The 23,527-nt window shown below is 39.6% G+C and overlaps 1 protein-coding gene across 4 annotated transcripts in view; it reads right to left on the bottom strand.

Annotated features, from left to right (window-relative positions):
- Nucleotides 1-23,527, bottom strand: part of prickle2b (prickle homolog 2b) — a 293,554-nt gene that overhangs the window by 251,883 nt on the left and 18,144 nt on the right. The window contains exons 1-2 of one of the 4 annotated variants that reach the window (XM_043708274.1): nucleotides 19,390-19,667; nucleotides 11,642-11,727 (exon numbers count right to left, since the gene is read on the bottom strand). Coding sequence is in view for 2 of the 4 variants with exons in the window: in XM_043708270.1 (XP_043564205.1) it covers nucleotides 11,642-11,727; nucleotides 18,694-18,735 (128 nt within the window). In the remaining 2 variants the exon portion in view is untranslated. Of the gene's footprint in view, nucleotides 1-11,641; nucleotides 11,728-18,373; nucleotides 18,392-18,693; nucleotides 18,847-19,389; nucleotides 19,668-23,527 lie in introns of those variants that run through there. The other 3 variants (XM_043708270.1, XM_043708271.1, XM_043708272.1) reach the window with 3 other exon arrangements.

Genomic DNA, 23,527 nt, shown 5'->3' on the forward strand with positions numbered 1-23,527 from the left:
TGGACAGAAAATACAGGAAGGAAAATAAATCGCTGGTAGAGAAGTCATAGTATATATTACTTGATTAGCAATCCAGAAGTTTAGGTTAACTTTTGAGTATATGGGTTAAAATTCTACCAAGGCAGCTGGTAAATTTGAAATTCAATTGATAAATCTGGAAGTTAAAGATAGTCTCAGTAACACTGACCACAAACCAACCATCATAAAAATGCATTAATTCATTAACGTCCATTTGTGAAGAGAACCTGCCAGATTTATCTGGGCTGGCCTCCATACAACTATAGATCCACTACATTATGGTTGACTTTTAAATGTGGTCTGAAATAGCATAGCAAGCAACAAGGAATGAAACCCAACATCAACCTCAGAATTGAAAAGGCTAAGCAAACCCAACCTTGTTGACCCTCAAGTCCTCCAGACAATCCTCAGAGCTCATAACAAAATTGCAGGAGCTGTTCCACAGTGAAGCACTAGCCTAAACAGTCATACTTACAGAATCATAACTAATAGACAAGGTCCCAGACATCACCACCAGATATGCCTTGTGTCATTATCAGGTTAGAATTACTAAAGGTGACAGTCATTGTGAGGGAGTTATCCTCCTTTCTCCACATTGACTCCAGGCCCTGTGAGGTCTCATGGCATTAAATCAAACAAGAGGGAGAAAACCTCCTGATTACCACCTACTGCTAGCCTCCTCTCCCTGAATCTGAAGGGTGACACAGAAATGTCAATGTCTATCTAGATTGGTTAGTAATGGTGCTACCAGGCCAATCTGACTAAGTCTGCAAAAGATGGTAAGGGAACCAACAAGAGGAAGAATAGCACCACGCATACCTAAAGATTTGGTGTCATCCTCATGAAGGTACAAGAGACTATTTGCATGACAAACAGCAAAGCCTCACATAATAGACTATGCTTAGTGATACCATAACCAACAAATCAGATCAAAATTCTGAACTCCTGCCACAACTATTTGTGAATTGTGGTAAACAATTAAATAACTAACAGAAGGCAGCTTCAGAAATATCCCAACTCTCAATTTAAGAGGAGCCTAGCACACCCATGCATAAGACAAGATCGAAACATTTGTAACCAGCCAAAGTTCCAAGTGGATGATTCACCTTGGCCTCCTCTGGATGTCCTCATTATTACAAGTGCCAGACTTCATAAATTTTATGCACTCTGCATGACCGTTAAGAAAAGATGAAGGCACTGGATACTGCAAAATTTCAGAAATAATATTGAATACTTGCACTCCAGAACTAGTTGCACCCAGAGATAAGCTTTTGCAAAACAGCAATACTATCACTTACCTGGCAGGTAGGGAATGGGGTGCTTACAAATTGCCAAAGTGCATCCCTGTTCACAATAATACGGGCAAATCTTAACCTGGCCAATTACCACTTCAACAGTCTACTTTCAATTAACAAAGTGATGGAAGGACTGATCAACAGTTCTACCATGCAGTACGTACTGCACAATAACCTGCTCATTGAAGCTCAGTTTGGGATAGGTAAGACAAGGAGTAGTCAATTCCTGACATCAATATTTCTTTGATCCTAACTTGGACAAAACAGCCAAACTCCATAGGTCAGGTGGGATTAACTGCCCTTCATATCAAAACTGCATGAGTGAATGTGGTATCTAGGACCCCCACAAATACTGATGTCAATGGGAATGGTGGGAGGGGACTCTTCATAGGCTGGTGCGCTATCTAGCACAAAACAGATTGCCTGTGGTGGTTGGAGGGTAATCACCTCGGCCGCAGAATGCTTCTAGAGGAATTCCTCAGTATGCTCCCCCAGGCCCAGCCATTTTCAGCTCGTTCATTGATGAGTTCACTCCATCATAAGGTCAGAAATAGGGATGTCCACTGATGATTGCAGAATGCTCAGTGCCAATGTATGTCCTCAGATGTTGAAGTAGTTTCTGTTCAGATGCAGCAAGACCTAGACAATATCCTGGCTTGGCAGCATTGACACCACAGTTAATGACCATGACCCATAAAAGAGAATTCAATAGAATTACCATTTCTGAATTTTCCACCATCAACATGTTTAGGTCACCCTCAGAAATTGAACTACAGCAACTATATACCACCAACACTCAAAATGCTCAACACCATCCAGAACAAAGAAGCCTACTTGATCACTACCCCATTCCCTATCTTCAACATTCATTCCTCCAACCATCAATGCACAGTGATAGCTGTGCATAACATCTGCAAGCTGCCCTGCAGCAATTCACCAAGGATCCTTTTATAGCACTTTCCATGAGTGTGACCTCTATTACTTGGAACAAAGGTAGCAGGTGCATGGAAATGCCACAGTATATTCCCCTCAAAACCACACAAGATTCTGATCAAGAACTTAATCATCATTCCTTCGTCATCACTGGAACACTTTGACAATGACTTGGGGTCTACCTACAGCACATGGAATACAGTTTTTCAAGAAAGCAGCTTCTCCAGGTCAATTATTAATGGGCAATAAATGCTGGCCTAGCTAACTAGGTTCATATCCAGCAAATGAATAAAAATTATTTTTTTAAAATGTAGTTTACAGGTCCCCTAACAATATGGAACAAAATATACCTTAAGTAATAATGGGGCTTATAGGTACTTTATAATCAACCCATTCAGAGATGTCTCTGGAGCAGGTGGGACCTGAACCTGACCCTCCTGACTCACAGGGACACTACCATTGTGCCATGGGACCCCTTTTAATGCAATAATCATGGACAAATTTAACCTGTATACATATTTGATGAATTACAACAGTAAAGGTGACCAAGATGATGGATGCATAGTGAACAGTCTCTTAGAACTATATTTTCTGGAAGCAAATTGCAGGCTATATTTGACCTGGTATGTATATTGATATACGATTAATGACCACAAACAATCTTCTAAACAAGAGGGTGACCATACGTGACAAAATTTCACTTTTAGTTGGAGGATGAGAACCTCTGACCTGAAACTATCATCCTAAACTTAAACAAAAATAATTACAAAGGTTTAACGACAGAATGGTTTAGAAAATATCTTAAAAGGTTGGGTGGCAGACATTTAAGGAGTTGCTTCTTAACTCTCCAAGATATACAGTATTCCAGTAAGAAAAAAAAAACCTTAGAAGGATCTATCATCCATGGTTAATTAAGGATGGCATTGAATTGAAAGAAAAAGCATAAAATGCTTCGAGAATAAGTGTCAGGCCAGAGTGTAGATAAAATTTTAGATACCAAAAGATTAAGAATAAGCTAAAATATAATTAATTAGTAAAAGCAACAAAACTAAGAGGTTTTGTTTATGGAAAAAAAAGTGGTTGGGATCTGAAATGCACTGCCTAAGAGTGTAAGAGGCAAGTTCATTCAGTTGCTTATTTGGACAACTGGCACAGACACAATGGGCTGAACCGCTTCCTTCTACATGTAAGATTTGGTAAACCAAAAATCTCCTTAACTTAACAACATAGGATCTTAAGACAAGTGGCTGTAGACGTGGTACATGCATTAGTTATAATCTCCCAGAATTTGCAAAGGTCCTAGTGGATTGGAAAGTCACAAATGTAATACTTCTATTCAAATAAAAGAGGAAGATTGAAATCAGAAAACAATAGGTAAGTTACCCTAAGATTTGCCTTTGGGAAAAGGCTAGAATCTTTTATTGAGGAAGTAGTAGGAAATTACAGACCGCAAAATATGGATCTATTTGTCCTTGTACATAAGTGACAAAGTTTACATGTAGACACAGCAAATAATTAGGAAGGCAAATGGAACATCAAACCTTAGAACAAGCGAAATGGAATATAAAAGTGAACTGTACAAAGCACTGTTGAGACCACACTTGAAGTGTAACAGAGTTTTGGTTTTGTTATTTAGGGAGGATACAGTTCGATTGAAAACAGTTAGAGGAGGTTCATTAGGTTAATTCCTGAGGTGAAACTTTGGAATAGGGTGTATATTCATTGGATTTTTTTTGAAGAAAGGTGATCTTACTGAAACCAAGATCCTGAGGAGACTTGACAGGGTAGATGCTAAAAAGGATGTTTCCTCTCTTGGGGTACATAGAATTACAGAGCACAGTTTCAAAAAAAATTCTCCTAACTAAGATGCACAAGGAGAAATCTTTTTTCCCCACAGGGTTAGTTATGTTTGGAATTCTCTATCCCAGAGAACAAAGGAGGTTGAATAATTGCCTAACATAGAAGGTAGATTTTGACAGGATTTTTGATCTACAAGTGAGTCAAGAATTACAAGGACAAGAAGGAAAGGGATGTTATGGCAACAGTCAGCCATATTTTATTGAACAGCAAAGCAGGCTTGAGGGATAAAATGACTCTCCCCTAGTTCTAATTCATAAGTTCTTATATTTTTCCAAGTTAAAGTGAAGAACTGGGATTCAGAGAAAGCTTTTAGCACTGAGAAGCAATCTTGAATTTTAAAAACAAAGTTGTACGTGCAATTATCTTATTAATGTACTAACTTGCAGAATACTTGAACAAATTTTAATACCTCTGGACTGGCTGAACATTTAAGGGAATAGTAACCAAATCTGTTCATTTAGGCTACATTATCTGCTACCAGCACTCAGATAGCCAACAAGTATAGTTCACAGATACTTAAACTTTAGGAGTATGTGTTCAAGGCATGGTTAAAATTTTCCAAATCAATAACACATAATACATAATGTGGAACAAAAGAACATAGGCATGTATTAAATCTTCACAATGATGATCTAAAATAAACTTACATTCTTTCACTTCAATAATGTTCACATAAAATTGCCCTGTATATTTTCTTCCATTTTTTATATAAACTTTAATGTTTGAAAATGCTTCTCAGAGTGGAGTATACACACAATCACATTTTTTAAGAAAACCTAACTCCTAAAGATACATGATTAGGCCAGTTAGAAACAAGGATTTAGATTAATTTATAATTATCACAATATGCAGATCAAATAGCAACTTGTTATATCATAACTGATCATAATGAGTCTCATTAGTATCAGAGGAACTGCACATTGTGTAGATTTGTGTGCATGTCCACCAATCATAACAATATGTTCCAGTTTGACTAAGAAAATGTTACACCTTGAAATATGCTTTATAGAGTCATAGAGATGTACAGCATGGAAACAGACCCTTTGGTCCAACCCGTCCATGCTGACCAGATATCCCAACCCAGCACCTGGCCCATATCCCTCCAAACCCTTCCTATTCATATACCCATCCAAATGCCTCTTAAATGTTGCAATTGTATCAGCCTCCACCACATCCTCTGGCAGCTCATTCCATACACGTACCACCCTCTGCATGAAAAAGTTGCCCCTTAGGTCTCTTTTATTTCTTTCCCCTCTCACCCTAAACCTATGCCCTCTAGTTCTGGACTCCCCGACCCTAGGGAAAAGACTTTGTCTATTTATCCTATCTATGCCCCTCAATTTTGTAAACCTCTATAAAGGTCACCCCTCAGCCTCGGATGCTCCAGGGAAAACAGCCCCAGCCTGTTGAGCCTCTGCCTGTAGCTCAAATCCTCCAACTCTGGCAACATCCTTGTAAATCTTTTCTGAACCATTTCAAGTTTCACAACATCCTTCCGATAGGAAGGAGACCAGAATTGCATGCAATATTCCAACAGTGGCCTAACCAATGTCCTGTACAGCCGCAACATGACCTCCCAACTCCTGTAGTCCATACTCTGACCAACATGACTCTATAAAGTACTTGTAAAATAAAATCAAAAGTATCGTAAATCGTATTTACAAATAGCAATAACCGTAGGGCAAAAGGAGTTGGCAGATGAACTGAAGAATTATTTTGTATTAGTCTTCTCTATAAAGGGTAGAAATCCCAGAAGCAGCTATACATCCGAAGGAAGGCAGGAAAATTACAAATCACCAGAGGAGTAGTATGGAGTAAATTGTTGGAGATGCAGGTCAACAAGCACCAAAAGGTTTTGATGGACATCAGCTAGATTCTTAAGGAAATTAGGTAGTGAGATAGTTGATAAATTGATTTTAATTACCCAAACATTCCTCGACTCCAGAAAGATTTCATTAGATTGGAAGGCAAAGCTAAATCCTTTATTCAAAAAGGTGTCAAAGCAGGAAACTACAGATTAGTTAACTTATTAGTCAGAGGAAATATTAAAGTGTTACTACAAATATTACAGCAGGTCATTTAGGAACAAGTTATGAGGCAGAATCAATGTGGTTTTATGAAAACAAAATCATGTTCAGCTAACTTATTAGAGTTCTTTTAGAAAGTAACATGTGCTGTGGAAAAATTAGTGTACTGAACTCAAGATTTCCAGATTTTGACAAAGTGCCGCAGAAAGGGGATTATGGAAAATAGACTTCATGGTGAAAAGGGATAGTGTATTCTTCTGGTTGGAAGGTTGCCTAGCTAACCGGAAGCAGAAAATAGGTAAAAATAGGTATTTTTGGGGTTGTCAAATATAACCACTGGAATGCCAGATGGGTTGGTGTTGCAGCCTCAACTATTTACAATCTCTATCAATAACTTGAATGAAGGGAACTAGGGTGCTCAATTTGTTGTTGATAGAACAGACAAGCAAGAGAATATGTTGCAATGAAGACATAAGGAATCTGCGAAGGGATATAGATAGGTTAAGTGAGTGGATAAAAATCTGGCATATAGAATATAATGTGGAAAAGTTGTCCACTTTAGCTGGAAGAGTAGAAACATTTTTACTACGTAATTGAAGAGAGATTGCAGAACTCTGCAGTGCAGAGAGCTCTAGATATCCTAGTCCACAAATTGTAATAAATTAACACAAAGGTACAAAATATAATTAGGACGGTAAATGGGATGTTATTGTTTATTACAAGGGAAACAGAACATAAAAGTGCCAAATATTTATTACAGTTGTACAGGGCATTAACAAAATCACAATTGGAAAACATGTATGGGTTTAATTGAGAACGGACACAATTATATTAACAATTTAGAGAAGGTTCACTTAAAGATTCCAAAAGATGAAGTCATCTTATGAGAGGGAAAAAAGATCAGACAAGTTGGGCCTGTATTCTTCAGAGCTTAGAAAAATGAAATGCTGTTATTGAAAGATGTAGGATCCTGAAAATATTTGACGGTGAATGCTGAAAGAACGCTTCTCCTAACAGAAGTAACCAGAACCAAAAGACCAGTATAGAAATTTGGAGTTTCCTATTTAAAAAAAAGAGATTGGAAGATTTTCTTTTCCTTTCAGAGTCTTATTAGCCTGTGCAATTCTCTTTCCTGGAGGGCAGTGCAAGTAGGAACATGGAATATTCTTAAAGCTAACTATGATAGATGCTTGATCAACAGAATGAAAGATTATAAGTGATAGCCAACAAAGTAAAATTGAGGCCACAATCATATCAGGCATGAACTGAAACTGGCTTGAAGAGTCAAAATGTCCCATTTGTCCTCCTAACCTGTATGTTCTTATCTTCAATTCACATGGCACTCCTGCAAGTGTTACATTTTTAATAATCAATGGACATTTACATTGTTTTAAGGAAAAGAATTTCTAATTTATTTGGAGTAATAATTGTGCCAGAGCTGTAAATTACAGAAATTCCTAAGGGCTGACACAGAGCAGAACTGCAGCATTTCAAGGTCACATTTGATGCAGTACTTGTAAACTTGTAAACATTCCACTGTTACTGCCTAAACTAAAAAAAGTACAAAATATAGGGTACTGGTATTTAGAATCATTGTAAAAGTTACATTAATTCATAACCTGGTGAAATTCTATTTTGAATACACCACTGCAACTGTCTACAAAATTGTAGACATTTAATCATTAACTTACCTGGCTGTTTTCCCACATACTTCCCACCCTCAACCAAGTATCTGAAAAGGCAACTGTCTTTCAAAAAGGAAAGTATGTACGCACTACCTGTTCAACGCTTCAACGTTTTTGATCAGTTTGACATAACGTAGCACGGTTTACATTTCTCATGACAAAATCTTAAATCATCTATTACATCATAAATTTGACATGTGAATTATGAATATCAATCTAACTGCCTACGTTTTCTTTCAAACAGACAGACACTCTAACATTTAAAATAAGGCAGATACATGGTGCTCATGTATCTTTTATAACAGTTTTTAAAAAAACTATATATAAACATCCTAACTGAACTCAATCGTAAACAAACAATATCAGGTTGTAAGTTTGCTCGCTGAGCTGGTAGATTTTTTCTCAGACGTTTTGTCACCATGCTAGGTAACATTATCAGTGAGCCTCCAGTGAAGTGTTGGTGTACTGTCCCTCTTGGTATTTATCTGTTTTGGTTGGTTGTGGTGAGTGATATTATTTCCGTTTCCGTTTCTGAGGAGTTAGTAAATGGCGTCCAAATCTATATGTTTGTTAATGGAGTTCCAGTTTGAGTGCCAGGCCTCTGGGAATTTCTGTGTATGTCTTTGTTTAGCCTGTCCCAGGATGGATGTGTTATCCCGGTTGAAGTGGTGTCCCTCTTCGTCTGTGTGTATGGATACCTTTGAATGCTGGTCATGTCTTTTGGTTGCTAGTTGGTGCTCATGTATCCTGATGGCCAGATTCCTATCCATTTGTCCAATGTAATGTTTGTTGCAGTCCTTGCAGGGTATTTTGTATATGCAGTTTGTTCTGCTGGCTGTTGGTCTGGGGTCTTTAAATTCATCAGGAGCTGTTTCAGTGTGGTGGTAGGTCTAGATCAAATTAGATTAGATTCCCTACAGTATGGAATCAGGTCATTCGGCCCATCAAGTCCATATCAACCCTTTGAAGAGTAACCCACCAAGCCACACACATTGACCAGATACTCAACTACAGGAGCAAGCATCCCAACACCCACAAACAGAGCTGCATCAGGACATTTTTTAAATGAGCCACAACACACTGTAGCACCCAGGAACTAAGAGAAACACCAATACAATGTATTCAGGAACATCAAGTACCCGATAAACGCAGTCCACTGATTTCTGCACAACAGACCTAAACAAGAATACACAATACACCCAGAGACTCTAACCATGCTGCAAACCAAACACATCTCGGAGATGACGACCAGACTACTCCAGCCCCTTGGCATCATTGTAGCTCACAAAACTACCAACATTTTGGAAGTTGGTAGGACTGCAAGGACTGCAACCAACATTACATTGGACAAATGGGTAGGAAACTAGCCACCAGGACACACGAGCACCAACTAGCAACCAAAAGACATGACCAGCATTCAATGGTATCGATACACACAGACGAAGAGGGACACCAGTTCGACCGGGACAACACATCCATCCTGGGACAAAGATACACATGGGAAATCCCAGAGGTCTAGCATTCAAACCAAAACTCCATTAACTAAAGTATAGATTTAGATACCATTTACCAAGCTCTCAAAAAACAGAACTAAAAATGATATCCCCCACCACAACAAACAGAGATAGATAAACAGCAAATGGAACAGAACACCAATGCTTCACCGGATAATGTTACCTAGCGTGGTGACGAAACGTTTGAGAACAAATATACCAGCTCAGTGAGCAAACTTACAACCTGAGCTACAATTCTTCTCCAAAATCTCAGACTCAATATTTTATTTGTTCTCTCAATAATGCAAACTAGGACTTTATAACATAACTATCAGAGGTCTAAGTTTAGATTAGCCAGAAGAGTTAGAGAAGAGATATACGTGCCACAGAATAGAACAATGAAGAAGAATGAAAGGACAGAGGAAACGTGGAGACTGATACAATCACAACATTTTAAATGCATCTGGATGGGTATATGAATGGGAAGGGTTTAGAGGGATATGGGTCAAGTGCTGGCAAATGGGACTAGATTAGGTTGAGATATCGGGTCAGCATGGATGAGTTGGAACAAAGGGTCTGTTTCTGTGCTGTACATCTGTATGACTCTATGATTAGCTAATTTCTAATAAAACAGAAGTAAAATGAGGAGTGGAGTAAAGTCTATTGCCTACTGCACAGACTCTATAGCATTGCATTGATCTTTGGCTTAAGAAAGTCATCCATTAAAATGCAGTAATCACTTCGCAACTTCCAACTAGTGCAAAGCAATTGGATGGCCAAAAGTCTACCAAAAGGGTGAAGGTATAAACATATGTAGTTACAAGATCTTACACAGTAGAATGGAATCTTTTAGAACATATGATCATGAATAATCTCATCTGAGCCTTAACTCCATTTTCTTATCCATTCTCTATTACTCTTCAACCCATTGCTTATTAAAAATCGGTCTATCTCCTCAAATTTACTCAATATTTCAGCATCTGCTGCACTCTAGGGTAGTGAATTCCACAGATTCATGAACATTTGAGAGAAGTAAGTTCCCCTCATCTGTGTTTTAACTTGCTACCCCTTATCCTAAAACTATGACCTCTCTTTCTAGATTGCCCCACATGGAAATATCTTTTCTACGTACCTTTTTTCAATCCGCTTTAGCATCTTATACACCTCAAATCTGACCTCCTCATTCTTCTGAACATCAGAGAGAGAATGTAAACTAAACTGCTCAATCTCTCTTTGCAAGACAAACCCCTCACCTCTGGAATCAATCTAGAGAACTTCCTCTGAACTGCCTCCAACGCAACCACATTCCTCCTCAAGGGAGGGAGATCTTACTAACGCTTTATACAGTTGTAGGAACACTTCTTTACTTTTATACTCTATTGCTTTAGCAATAAATGCCAAAATTCCATTCTTGCATGAGGGTACCCAGATCTCTCTGCACCAAAGCACTCAGAAGTTTTGCTCCCTTTCCAGTTACTTTTACAAATTATTTCTACATATTTAAAACTCAAAAATATGCTACTGTAGCTACATATTTGCCCCAGTACTATACAAAAATGGGCCAACTACTCCAATAATAGTTATGACAATTACAGAGCTTGACTGCTTATTTATTTTCCTCACTTATAGAACAGAATCTGAAGTTTTATCTATATCTTACAAATATACTCCATGTATGTTTAAACAGGTATTCAATTACCCACACTACAATTGAAGCAATACAATGCAAAATACATCTTTACACAAATATGCAGAATTAGATCTTTTTCAAGAGCAATTTCTTGGTATTCTTTTACAGATCAAATGTCATCCAGATGGTGACTATAATTATCCACTATTATGTATAATGCACAACTTCTTGGAAAAAAAGTGAATTCTATAATAAAATTGAACAAAAATGTTCATGCTTTTTTCATTGTCTCAAAAAGCAACAATATTATGCATTTTAAGGTGTGCAAAAACAAAGTTTTGCTTAAATAAAGTTAAAAACTTTCCACATAGTCCCATATTTAGATTCACGTAGGGTAATCAAACAGTCAAACACAATAATTCTTACACACCTTCTATTCTTCACTAAACAAAATATCTCATTTTACTTCCTCACAAAAAAATTAACTTCAGTATAATGATAAAAGAATGGAATGTATTCAAAGTCAGGTAAGAGAGTGGTCAAAAAAGGTACTATTCACTTTAGACAATTTTCATATACATTTCCATTTACTCTAAAAAGCCAGGAATAGAACATTATAAAATACAAACAAGATGTATCATTATGCAATTACAGCAAATAGGTGGCTTATTAAAAGCATCTGTTTAAAAAATATTAATACCTCCAATTATGTAATGCTAACCCAGGACACTGGTCTCCACATGCATTACAAGGTTGCCCTTTCTCTGGGTCATCCACTGTCGAGAGCTGAAAAATAAAATGTATCAACACGTAAATAGCTTTCTATTGTATTGCATTAATTTAGTAGAGGCTTAAAAATAGAATATTAAAACAGACCTTCATTAGCAAAAAGCTACCCTTTTAATTGATTGAATTGCATTTAAGTTTCATAACCCCAAGTGATCATGATCATTCTCTACATTACAAAAACACTTCAAAATTTAATGATCGGCTGTGAGGCATTTTAGAACATCCCAAGATTGTGAAAGGTGCTGCATATAAGGTGCTAAATGTGAAAACATACTGACCACAAATTAATAGGAGAAATGTAAGGAAGGAAACTTGCAGGGAAATTGAAGAGACATGCAAACATTATAAAGTAGAGATAATGAGGGTGGGAGGCGCTATAATTATCGTTAATTAAACTGGGAACATAACTGTATAGGCCAAAGAGGAAAATATTTTTAATAGTGGTCATGTCAATATGTTTCTGTGCTAGATCTCACTCTGAAAAACGAAGTGGAATAAGTGACAATAGGGGAACATTTACTGAATAGTGGTTATAGTACCATGAGGTTAATGTTTCCTCCTAATCTTAGTCCATAACAATTTACAGTAAAAACATATTGAAGGAAAGCCAATTTAAATGGAGTGGCAATAAACATTGCTCAGGTAAATTGAAAATATATGGAATTATACAGAACTATGAGAAAAATAACTACCTACCTACAACGTGATAGGTAGGTCATGACAAGATTCATTGTGGGGATTTGGGGGGCGCGGGGGGGGGGCGGCAAGAGAAAGGTTGGATAAGCAAGGTCAACACTCCTTGGATGATTACAACAAAGAGTTGGAAAGCATAATTCAAAGTATAAGGTGTAAAGAAAGAACGAAGAAATTAGTTACTAACAAAAAGGGAATCCAAAGTCATAGGCATAGACATAAGAAAAGGATAATTAGGAGGGATGGGACACATAGAGGGAGGTGATGTGATTTGGGTACTCCAGCAGAGCTGGAGAGACAAGGAAGGGAGTGGGATTGTTTGCTTTGCTTTCTTAAAGAGAGCTGGCATTGCATAACAGGCTGAATAGCCTCTTTCCACATTGTATTTCTTAAACCAAAAATGGACTTGTCGTGAACAAATATCATCACCCTGTATCTCAAGACAATTAGATTAGTGTCATCTAGGAATATATCTCTTGTGACATTACTTAGCCTTGAGCCCATTAACGAAAAGGCATAAAAGGAAGGAATTTATTATTTCCTGAGAAGTAGAAATAAAAATCAGGAAAATAAATACAGAACGGATTTTAAATATTAATAATTTTAAGAAGTCATGCAATAACAGCAAATACTAATAAAAAGAGTTCACATGAGTTGCAGATTCATAGTTCCTTGAAAGTAGAGTCGCAGTTAAATAGGATAGTGAAGGTGGCATTTGGTATGCTTGCCTTCTTTGGTCAGTTGCATTGCGTATAGGAGCTGGGCGACATGGTGGCTCAGCGGTTAGCACTGCTGCCTCAGTGCTAAGAATCCGGTTTGATTCCTGCCTCGGGCAACTGGTTGTGCGGAGTTTGCACATTCTCTGTGTCTGTGACGGTTTCCTCGGGGTGTTCCAGCTTCCTTCCACAATCCAAAGATGTGCAGGCTCGGTGAATTGGCCATCCTAAGTTGCCCAGAGTGTTCAGGGATGTGTGGATTAGGTGCACTAGTCAGAGGTTAATGTAGAGTTTTGGAATAGGGGAATGATTCTGGGTGGGTTATTCTACAGAGGGTTGGTGTGGACTTGTTGGTCCAAATGAAAGGGGGAGGGTGAGCAGCCAGAAATAGTGGTACATGTTGGCACCAATGATATAGCCAGGAAAGGGATTGACGATCTGAAAAAAAGACTACAGAGAGTTAGGTTGGAAGCTGAAGAGCAGGACGAGTAGAGTGGTGATCTCAGGTTTGCTACCGGTGCCATGAGATAGTGAGGTGAGGAACAGTAGCGAATACAGCTTAACACATGGCTGCGAGGCTTGTGCAGGAGGGAGGGCTTCAGATACCTAGACCATTGGGATACCTTCTGGGGAAGGTGGGATCTGTACATGAAGAACAGGTTGCACCTGAACTGGAGAGGCACAAATGTCCTGGGTGGGAGATTTGCTCATGTGATTCGGGAGGGTTTAAACTAGTTTGACAGGGGGGTGGAAATCGGACCCACATATTTGGATGGGGACAGTTGCAGATGAGGCAGTGACAAGATGTAGTGAATCTAATCGGGAAGGTTTCTCACGAGATGAAACGAAGGGATCGGTTCAAGTGTGTCTGCTTTAATGCAAGGAGTGTCAGAAATAATAGTGACAAACTTAAAGCATGGATCATACTTGGGGCTACGATGTTGTGGCCATAACGGAGACGTGGGTGTTACAGGGGCAGGAATGGCTGCTTGATGTTCCAGGGTTTAGAACGCTTAAAAAGAACAGGGAGGATGGAAAAAGAGGAAGGGGTGTAGCATTACTAATCCGAGAGTGCATCACAACAACTGAAATGAAGGTTGTTGAGGAAGGTTTATCTACTGAGTCAGTTTGGGTGGAAGTTAGGAACAGCAAGGGAACAGACACTGCATTGGGATTTTCTACAGACCACCTAATAGCAGTAGAGAGATTGAAGAACTCATAGGTGGGCAGATTCTGGAAAAATGCAGATGTAGCAGGGTTGTTGCTATGGGTAATTTCAATTTTCCCAATATCGATTGGAACCTCGTAAGTGCAGATGGTTTGGTTGGAGCGATTTTTGTCAGGTGTGTTCAGTAGGGTTTCCTTATTCAGTATGTAGACAGACCGACGAGGGGAGAGGCCATTTTGGATTTGGTGCTCGGCAATGAGCCAGGACAGGTGTCAGAACTCGCGGTGGGAGAACACTGGTGACAGTGACCACAACTGCCTCACGTTTATCATAGCCTTGGAGTGGGAAAGCCGCAGTTACCGAGGGCAGAGATTTAATTGGGGAAAAGGAAATTATGACGCTATCAGACAGGAGTTGGGGAGTACAGACTGGGAGCAATTGTTCCACAGAAAGGGCACAGCAAGCATGTGGAGACTATTTAAGGAGCAGTTGTTGTGAGTGATACACAAATTTGTTCCTCTGAGACAGTTAAGATGGGGTAAGATTAAGGAACCTTGGGTGAAGAGAACAGAGGAGCTTCTCATCAAAGGGAAGGCAGCTTACATACGGTGGAGGAAGCAAGGATCTAGCACAGCTTTAGAGGATTACAGACTTACTAGAAAGGAGCTCAGAAAGGGTCTGAGGAGAGGCAGGAGGGGGCATGAAAAAAGCTTGACAAGAAGGATTAGGGAGAACCCAAAGGCATTTTATTCATACGTGAGGAATAAGAGAATGATCAAGGAAAAAAGTAGGGCCGATCAGGGATAGCAGAGGGAACTTGTGCGTGGTGTGTGAGCAGATAAGGGAAGCCCTAAATGAGTTTTTTGCTTCGGTTTTCACTAAGGAAAGGGACATTGTTGTGAATAAAAACTTTGAGGAGCTGGGATACAGGCTTGACCAGATCAAGTTTGATGAAGTTCATGTGCTGGAAAGTTTGGAAAACATTAAGATTGATAAATCCCCAGGGCCAGGCCAGATTTCTACTAGGCTGCTCCGGGAAGTGAGAAAGGAGTTTGCTAAGCTGCTGGCAAGGATATTTGCCTCCTCACACTCCATGGGAGTCGTACCGGAGGATTGGAAGGAGGCAAATGTTTTTCTTCTTTTCAAGAAGGGTATTAGGGAAATCCCTGGCAATTACAGACCAGTCAGTCTTAAGTTTGTGGTCAGCAAAGTTTTGGAAAGAATTCTGAGGGATAGGATTTATAACTATTTGGCAAAGCATAGGGTGATTAAAGGCAGTCAGCATGACTTTGTGAGGGGCAGGTTATGCCTCAGAAATCCTATTGAGTTCTTTGAGGAGGTAACAAGACATGTCGATGAAGGTGGAGCAGTGGATGTGATGTATATGGACTTCAGCAAAGCATCTGATAAGGTTCCCCATGGTAGGGAGGAAGCATGGGATACAGTGAGATTTGGCTATCTGGATTCAGAATTGGTTGGCTGACAGAAGGCAGAGAGTAGTTGTAGATGGAAAGTAGTGTGACTGGAGGTCAGTGTTGAGTGGGGTCCCGCAGGGCTCTGTTCTTGGGCCTCTGCTCTTTATAGTTTTTATAAATGACTTGGATGAGGAGGTGGAGGGGTGGGTTAGTAAATTTGCAGATGACAAAGGTTGGAGGTGCCGTCGATAGTATCGAGGGCTATTGCAGGCTGCAGCATGACAGACAGGATGCAGAGCTGGGCTGAGAAATGGCAGATGGAGCTCAACCTGGATAAATGCCAAGTGATGCATTTTGGAAGGTTGAATGCAAATGCTGAGTATAGGATTAAAGACAGGATTCTTGGCAGTGTGGAGGAAGAGAGGGATCTTAGTGTGCAAGTACATACATCCCTCAAAGTTGCCACTCAAGTGGATTGGGTTGTTAATAAAGCATATGGTGTTTTAGCTTTCATTAACAGAGGGATGGAGTTTAATAGCCAGGAGGTTTTGCTACAGCTCTACAGTCCCTGGTGAGACCACACTTGGAGTATTATGTCCAGTTCTGGTTGTCCTACTATAGGAAAGATACAGAGGCTTTGGAAAGAAGGTTTACAAGGATGCTGCCTGGACTGGAAGGCTAGCCTTATGAAGAAAGATTGAATAAGCTTGGACTTTTCTCTCTGGAGGAGGAGGAGGAACAGAGGAGACCTGATTGAGGTATACATGATAATGGGAGGCATGGATAGAGTCAATAGCCAGAGACTTCTCCCCAGGGCAGGATTGACTGGTACGAGGGGTCATAGTTTTAAGATATTAGGAGAAAGGTATAAGGAGACATCAGAGGTATGTTCTTTACGCAGAGAGTTTTGAATGCATGGAATGCGTTGCCAACGGTGGTGGTGGAAGCAGAGTCATTAGGGACATTTAGGTGACTGCTGGACATGCACATGGATAGCAGTAAGTTGAGGGGTGCATAGGTTAAGTTATTATATTTTACATTAGGGGTAAACCTTGACACAACATCGTGGGCCAAAGGGCCTGTTCTATGCTGTACTTTTCTATGTTCTAAATGGCCTGTTTCCACACTGTAGGATTCTATGGAAGGTCATGTTGCAGCTGCACAGGACATTGGTTAGGCCATTATTGGAATATTGCGTGCACTTCTGATTCCTTTGCTATAGAAAGGATGCTGGGAAACTTCAAAGAGTTCACAAAAGATTTACAAGGATGTTACCAGGGTTTGAGCTGTAAGATGAGGCTGGATAGACTGAGGTTATTTTCTGGAGAGCAACTGGTGACCTTTTAGAAATTTATAAAATGACCAGGGGCATGGATAGGGTAAATATAGAGGTTTTTCTCCCCAGGGTAGTGGAATCCAAAATTCAAGGGCATTGGTTTAAGGTGAGAGGCGCAAGATTTAAAAGGGACGCGAGGGGCAACCTTTTCACACAGAGGGTGGTTCACGTATGGAATGAACTGCCAGAGGAAGTGGAGGAGGGCTGGAGAAGGCATCTAGATGGGTGTATGAATAGGAATGGTTTAGACAGATATGTGCCAAATGGGACTAGATTAATTTAGGATATCTGGTCGGCATGGACAAGTTGGACTGAAGGGTCGGTTTCTGTGTTGTATACATCTATGAATCGGAGTTCTGCTAAATTTTAGCTACAAATGGCAATATTCAACAACTAAGATTTTTCAACAGAAAATGGAAGATTATGGGAATTCAGAGCAAATATACAGCCATTTAGCTAGACAGATTAATTTAAAGAGTTCAACAAAACAAACTCATTTTAACTTAGGGAGCAAAATATTAAGACACAAGTGAAATTGATTCGTCCATTAAACATACAATCTTTTTCAAAAAAATTAACTAATGACCTGCAAAATGGGCTTCTTGAAGTCACTACCATAACTACGTTAGTAGTAACAATTTCTTTTAGCCAAAATTGAGGAAAGATTCGCTCACGATTGAGGTTCCTATCGTCTTAGTTTTTAAATTCTATATACGCGTTCAATTTGGACTATTTAAACCACTTTCCTCCGTTTGGTACATATTGACTAATAATCCTCAATTTCAAGGACTCCATCTTGAAAGGCTAATTAGGTTAATGAATGTAATAGGGACTTGAAAGGGAATTTTATCACAACGTAAGGTGCGAACTGTGCATGGAATCTCATTATAGGAATCGTGTTTTCGAACTTTTCTTGAAAAAAAAGTCTTCCAAAATTCAAAAGGCCCTTTACAAATTCTGACTTTAACATATACGTTACAAACATGTGTACTGACGGTATGTTCTAATAAAAAAGCATTTCCTTTTACGAAACTCGCAGCAAGAGTGAAAACTTAGCAAGAATAATGTAATCACATCTCAAAAATACAATTTGCACGTACTGTGCGCGCAATGGGATCTCTTTCCGCTTCCCAGACATCTTAATGGGATCATTACAATTCACAATTGAAGCAGTCCCAGACAGCGCTCTTTGATTGACATACTGTACTATTCCCTAATCAACTGCCAGTTCTTAGAACTTGATTCGCATTTCATGCCCATTAACCGAATATACAAAAGCAAACTAGTGAAAGGTGAGCACATAAAAGGTTCACACCATGGCGTTAACAACTTGCTAGCGCAAGCAGAACAGCAAGGTAGAGCAGCAGGTTCGAACAGTCGCTCTCTATGCAGCCCATCCCTGTTGCATGGTTCTCAAATCTGACGTGCGCGCCCCGATCTCCAAAAACAAACAGGCCAGTCTGGTTACAGTGACGACCTTGCACTGTAACCAGACAACTTCCTAATCTTTGCAGGATATTTCAGTTTCGGTAATGTCCGCGATTGGGGGTGAGAGGAAGGTTAGTACAAGACATTCGCACGCAAGGTGAAACGGAATGCCCGATAACACAACATAGTTCAACCCAACATACTTACCCATCTGCTCGAGTTTCGCTTTTTCGAGCTACGATTGAACATGTCAAAGTAGGTCAGTGTCGCTTAGTCAAAGAGCTCTGTTAGTACTATTACTAAAAAGGGAAAAAATTTAGCCGACTGCCTAACTACAGATCCTGAGAGTGGCGCTCGCGTACCCCACCAGTTCTCGACAATATTGTGAATGGAAATTCCCTGTCTTCCGGTCACTTATCCCGCCCCTGTAACTGAGTGGCAACAGTATTCACCAGCTGGAGCGTTTTAATTTTAGATTTGGTGTTGCAGTTTGCTTTAAACACACAGAATTCAGCTTGTGCTCTTTTTGATCACTTTAAATCAATTTGAGATAACGGAAAACTGCTTCTCCTGGAAACAACAGAAAAGCAAGGAGTAAAAAGCTGATGTTCAAGTGAACCAGATAAAGAGAAGTTCTTTATATCAATAACCTAGATGGCTTAACCGGTTCAAAACTGTAAACTGACTACACCAAAAATACACCCTCTCCCAGCTATTTTAAAATTGCAAGAGGGAACGAACAATGATGGGATCCACACCTGAGTCCTGAGACATGAAGAATTAGAACAGGGAGCTTAAATCGTTTAGACAAGAACGGATAGAAGGAAGCTTTGAAAAGCACAAACCATTATGCAATATTAATAATCGAATAAAAATTCGAGATAATAAGTTCTAGGTTCCTACCAGAGGTGCAACAGGATACAAAGCGTTAGGGCAGGAGGAACATCAGTGGCGATTACAGCAGTTCTAAGTGGATTCGAAGTGTCTGCGTTAGGAAAAGACAGGTGTCCCTTTCGGACTCTCATCATTCCAGAATATCTGGAGCTCAGAAGTGCTTAAAGGGGCCTTCCCAGTTACAATAGCAATTTTGATGACTGAGAGGACTTGCGTTTTGAAATAGTCCACAGTGTCGAGATGAAAGGTGCAAGGCAGTAAAAAAAACGAAAAGCCTTTAAAGGTTTAAACGATTAAATGAATCCAAGAAATTCCATTTCAATGTAGAAAAATTAAGCCAGAATGATATGAAAATGGATTAAAGTTGAAGTCAAAATGTGTCACATTCGACCCCTTAAAAATACAACACTTCTCCTCAAATCGACATTTGTTCTGCAAACGCTAATAGCGATTTGTATTCGAAATACAGTTCGCACACATTGCAAAGATCTCTAAAACGACAATTATTGTTTTAAAACGTCTCCAAAAGCGCTCCCATCAATCGCTTCATTACATATGTTACACCCATGTAATGATTTATAAATTATTTAAATTAAATTAAGGCAACAGCCGGACCAAAAGTCAAGTCACGTGCTTAGGTCGTCAGACGTATTGCACCGTGGGAATGAAAGATAAAACCTTAATATACAAAGGCAACATTAAAGCAATAGTGAAAATGTCAGTTGTACCTTTTGACTGCCTCACGTTTTCGGTAAAGTGTTACAATTGCTCTCAATAAAAAAAAAGTAGCCAAGGGTAAATTGTGAAAAAAATTCTAGAAATTATTTTTCCTAATCTTTTGTTAGATAACCTGCACTACTGCGTTGCATAACGGTTACCTATTGGTAAACTATTAAGAATGAAGAGACCTCATTACCAAGTAGTGGTGTAATTTTTAAAGCTGAGGCATGCTTTAAGAAATGCGGGATTTGCAGTTGTAAACCATTACAATGACTGTCACCGATTCCTTTTCCACTTACAATTTCATTGTATTAGTTGCTAGGCGACTGAAAAGATTTATAGTCACCTATTGTCAGTTTTATTGGAGCTTTCTCGACTAGCATCAATGTACTCGTCTAAATGGGGAAATTTTTCAACCGAAGCGAATGAAAATGTAGATCTAATCTCAAACAGACGTCCGCGATCCACACGCTGTGTTACAACGTTTGCGAATTGTTTCCTCATAAAGTGACAATTGATCTGGTTATTAAAACTTATCCACGTTCAGAACTGTCAGAGCAGGACATATGGCTAGTTCGAAACGGTTCTTTACAGAAACTTCTGAAATGTATTATTCATATGCTCTTTCCGCCCTTCAATAGTTCAAAACTACACGTAACAGCAGTGTTATAAATTTCCTTTAAATCATTGACTTACAACTTATCCTGTGTACACAGTTCCTCGGTATAAATCACATTGCTCAGCAGTAAACTCGTATGGCTGGAAAATAATTTTCCCTAACGGTACAGTTACATGAATGAGGCGGTGCAATAAGGCAGGACACCTTCAATGCTGAAAATACATTTATATGGCGTCCAATCAAACCTAAGACTTGGATCAGGTAATCAAATACGAGGCTTTAGTAGATTAAGGAGACAGTAAGGACTTCAGGCTCTGGAAACCAGTGTCAATAGATGTGCAACAAGCAGTGTCTGGGCCCGAAGAGTCCACTTTTCTACTCCTCCGATGCTGTCTGACCTGCTGTGCTTCTCCAGCGCCATATCCATTGATTTTCGTAGATTAAGGATGTTTCTGGAGATGGAGTGAACAGGAGGCGCTATAATTGCCGCCCTGTTGAGAACTCAGAACACAGCGAACCAGACCAATTACATTTCTGGCATTTTACAACTCTTCAGCACCCTACCCCACCAACCTCCCAGAATTTTAAACAAATCTTTTAGGTCATCCTTCTTTCAAGAAGATATCAGTCTGTTAATATTATCTTGACATATATAATATTTCTGGTGTCATCTTTGTAACCCTTTGCATCTTTTTAATATGGCAACCAGAACTTCAGAACATTTATTTTTGGTATAACCTCCCTACTTTTCAAATTTATTCCGTCTCATTAATGCAAGGCTTGATAGGACGGTTGTTTTTAACAGTCTCCTTTGAACGCGATGTAAATTGGAGCAGAAGAACCTAGTTGTCCAGGAGCCCAGATCAAGCCATGTTCAAAACACCAGTAGATAAAAGGAAGTAGTAATTGGCCTTAAGGTAACCAGGCTCATCAAGTCAAAGGCCCTCGAAAGAGAAAGGCAACAGCTGCTCTAAAGAGCAAAGAGAAAAAAAAACATTCTCATCAGGAAGGATACTGATTGCAGCTCAGATCTACTCAAACAAACAGGACATTGGGAAATTTAAAAATACTGGAAAATTCACTCTAGCACGATCAGCAAAAAGGTACCGCCCAGAATGGGTCTTGCTACTGGAAGTCTATTCCAGAACTTTCAGAAATCGGAGGGAAACGGCTCTGAGCACACATACGACTCCATGAAATAGGAAGTGAATAGTTTTTTTTAAATGGGAGCGTTCTGTACCGGTTGTTGTAAAGACTAAAATTCTACCAAGTGCGCTATAAAGTATAAAAGGTTTCGTTCATGCTATGAAGGCAATGATCTGCAGTTTAGTGTATTAGCTGCCTACATAATGTTTAGTTAACAAGATAAATGCTGCAGATATTGTAATCTGAAACAAAAAGAATGTTGGACAAATACAGGTGATAGAGTCATAAAGACGTACTGAATGAAAACAGACCCTTGTCCAACTCGTCCATGCGGACCAAATATCATAAATTAATCTAGTCCCATTTGGCAGCTCCTGCAACAACAGAGTGACAGAAACAAAGTTGAAGTTTTAAGCCCAGTATGACTTCTTCAGATGTTTAGTTGACATTGACTTTCGTGTATGTGCAATCTTGTTGTATAATCCCGAGTCATTGATAATTCAATTTTTTTTGGTATTGTTGCAAACTCCGAGACGACCAGTCTAGAAATAAAATCTTGGTTTCTTTGAGTTACTATCCCGGTGAGGCAACTGTAAACCAAAATAAATCACATTTGTTAATAAAACCTTCATGAAGAAATTACTAAACAAAATCACTTGTTGTAGCTTTCACATTCAGAATAACATAACTACTAAACCTCAAAACAGTAAATTTCACATTAGCCATTACAATGATATATTTTGCAAGCTCAGTGCTCAGCACAAATAGTTGTACAGTTTTACAATATGCTTTTCTTTATTCATGCAGAGTCCTATCAGGAAACAGCTTTCATCTTTCAGTTTCACAAGTACAACCACTTTAGGCAATACACATTTCTAGAAACCTGTTAAAAGGAGTCACATTGGACTCAAATTTTAACTTTGTTTCTCTCGACAAATGCTGGCAGACCTGCTGAGTTTCTTCAGCACTGTATTTTTAATCTATGAACTAGGTGTCTCTCAAGTCACAACAATCCTAATGGTGCAGCTTTGGAGTTCATTTTTAACTGACTAAAAACATCTCAGTTCAAAAGCTACCTTTGCGACATGCAGTCCTTTAGCATCGCCAAGCCGAAACTACAAGCAGGAAGGCCACCCGCCCAAGGAATGTAAGGAGGCCAAGAACTGTAATCTGTGCGGAGAGGCGGGCCACATGTACAAGGCCTGCCCAAGACGAGGGGCTGCCACCTAGGCAGAGATGGCCAGAGGTGGCAACACGAGCCGTGGACTGCCTAAGACCAGCAAGGTACCACAAAACAGCACGGGAACGGTGTCTGGAGGCACCCAGAAGGAAGGGCAGGCTGTAGCGGCGCAGACGGCAGACAGCGGGGAGATGCAGCAGCAGATCCAAGCTCCTTCAAGAAAGACGGAGGAAATGGAAGAGGAGGGATCAAAGGAGGCAGAGGATTGGATTACTGTCAAAAGCAGNCTAAGACCAGCAAGGTACCACAAAACAGCACGGGAACGGTGTCTGGAGGCACCCAGAAGGAAGGGCAGGCTGTAGCGGCGCAGACGGCAGACAGCGGGGAGATGCAGCAGCAGATCCAAGCTCCTTCAAGAAAGACGGAGGAAATGGAAGAGGAGGGATCAAAGGAGGCAGAGGATTGGATTACTGTCAAAAGCA

Source organism: Chiloscyllium plagiosum, chromosome 18, assembly GCF_004010195.1.
Source record: "Chiloscyllium plagiosum isolate BGI_BamShark_2017 chromosome 18, ASM401019v2, whole genome shotgun sequence".
In the NCBI taxonomy this organism is placed as follows: Eukaryota; Metazoa; Chordata; class Chondrichthyes; order Orectolobiformes; family Hemiscylliidae; genus Chiloscyllium; species Chiloscyllium plagiosum.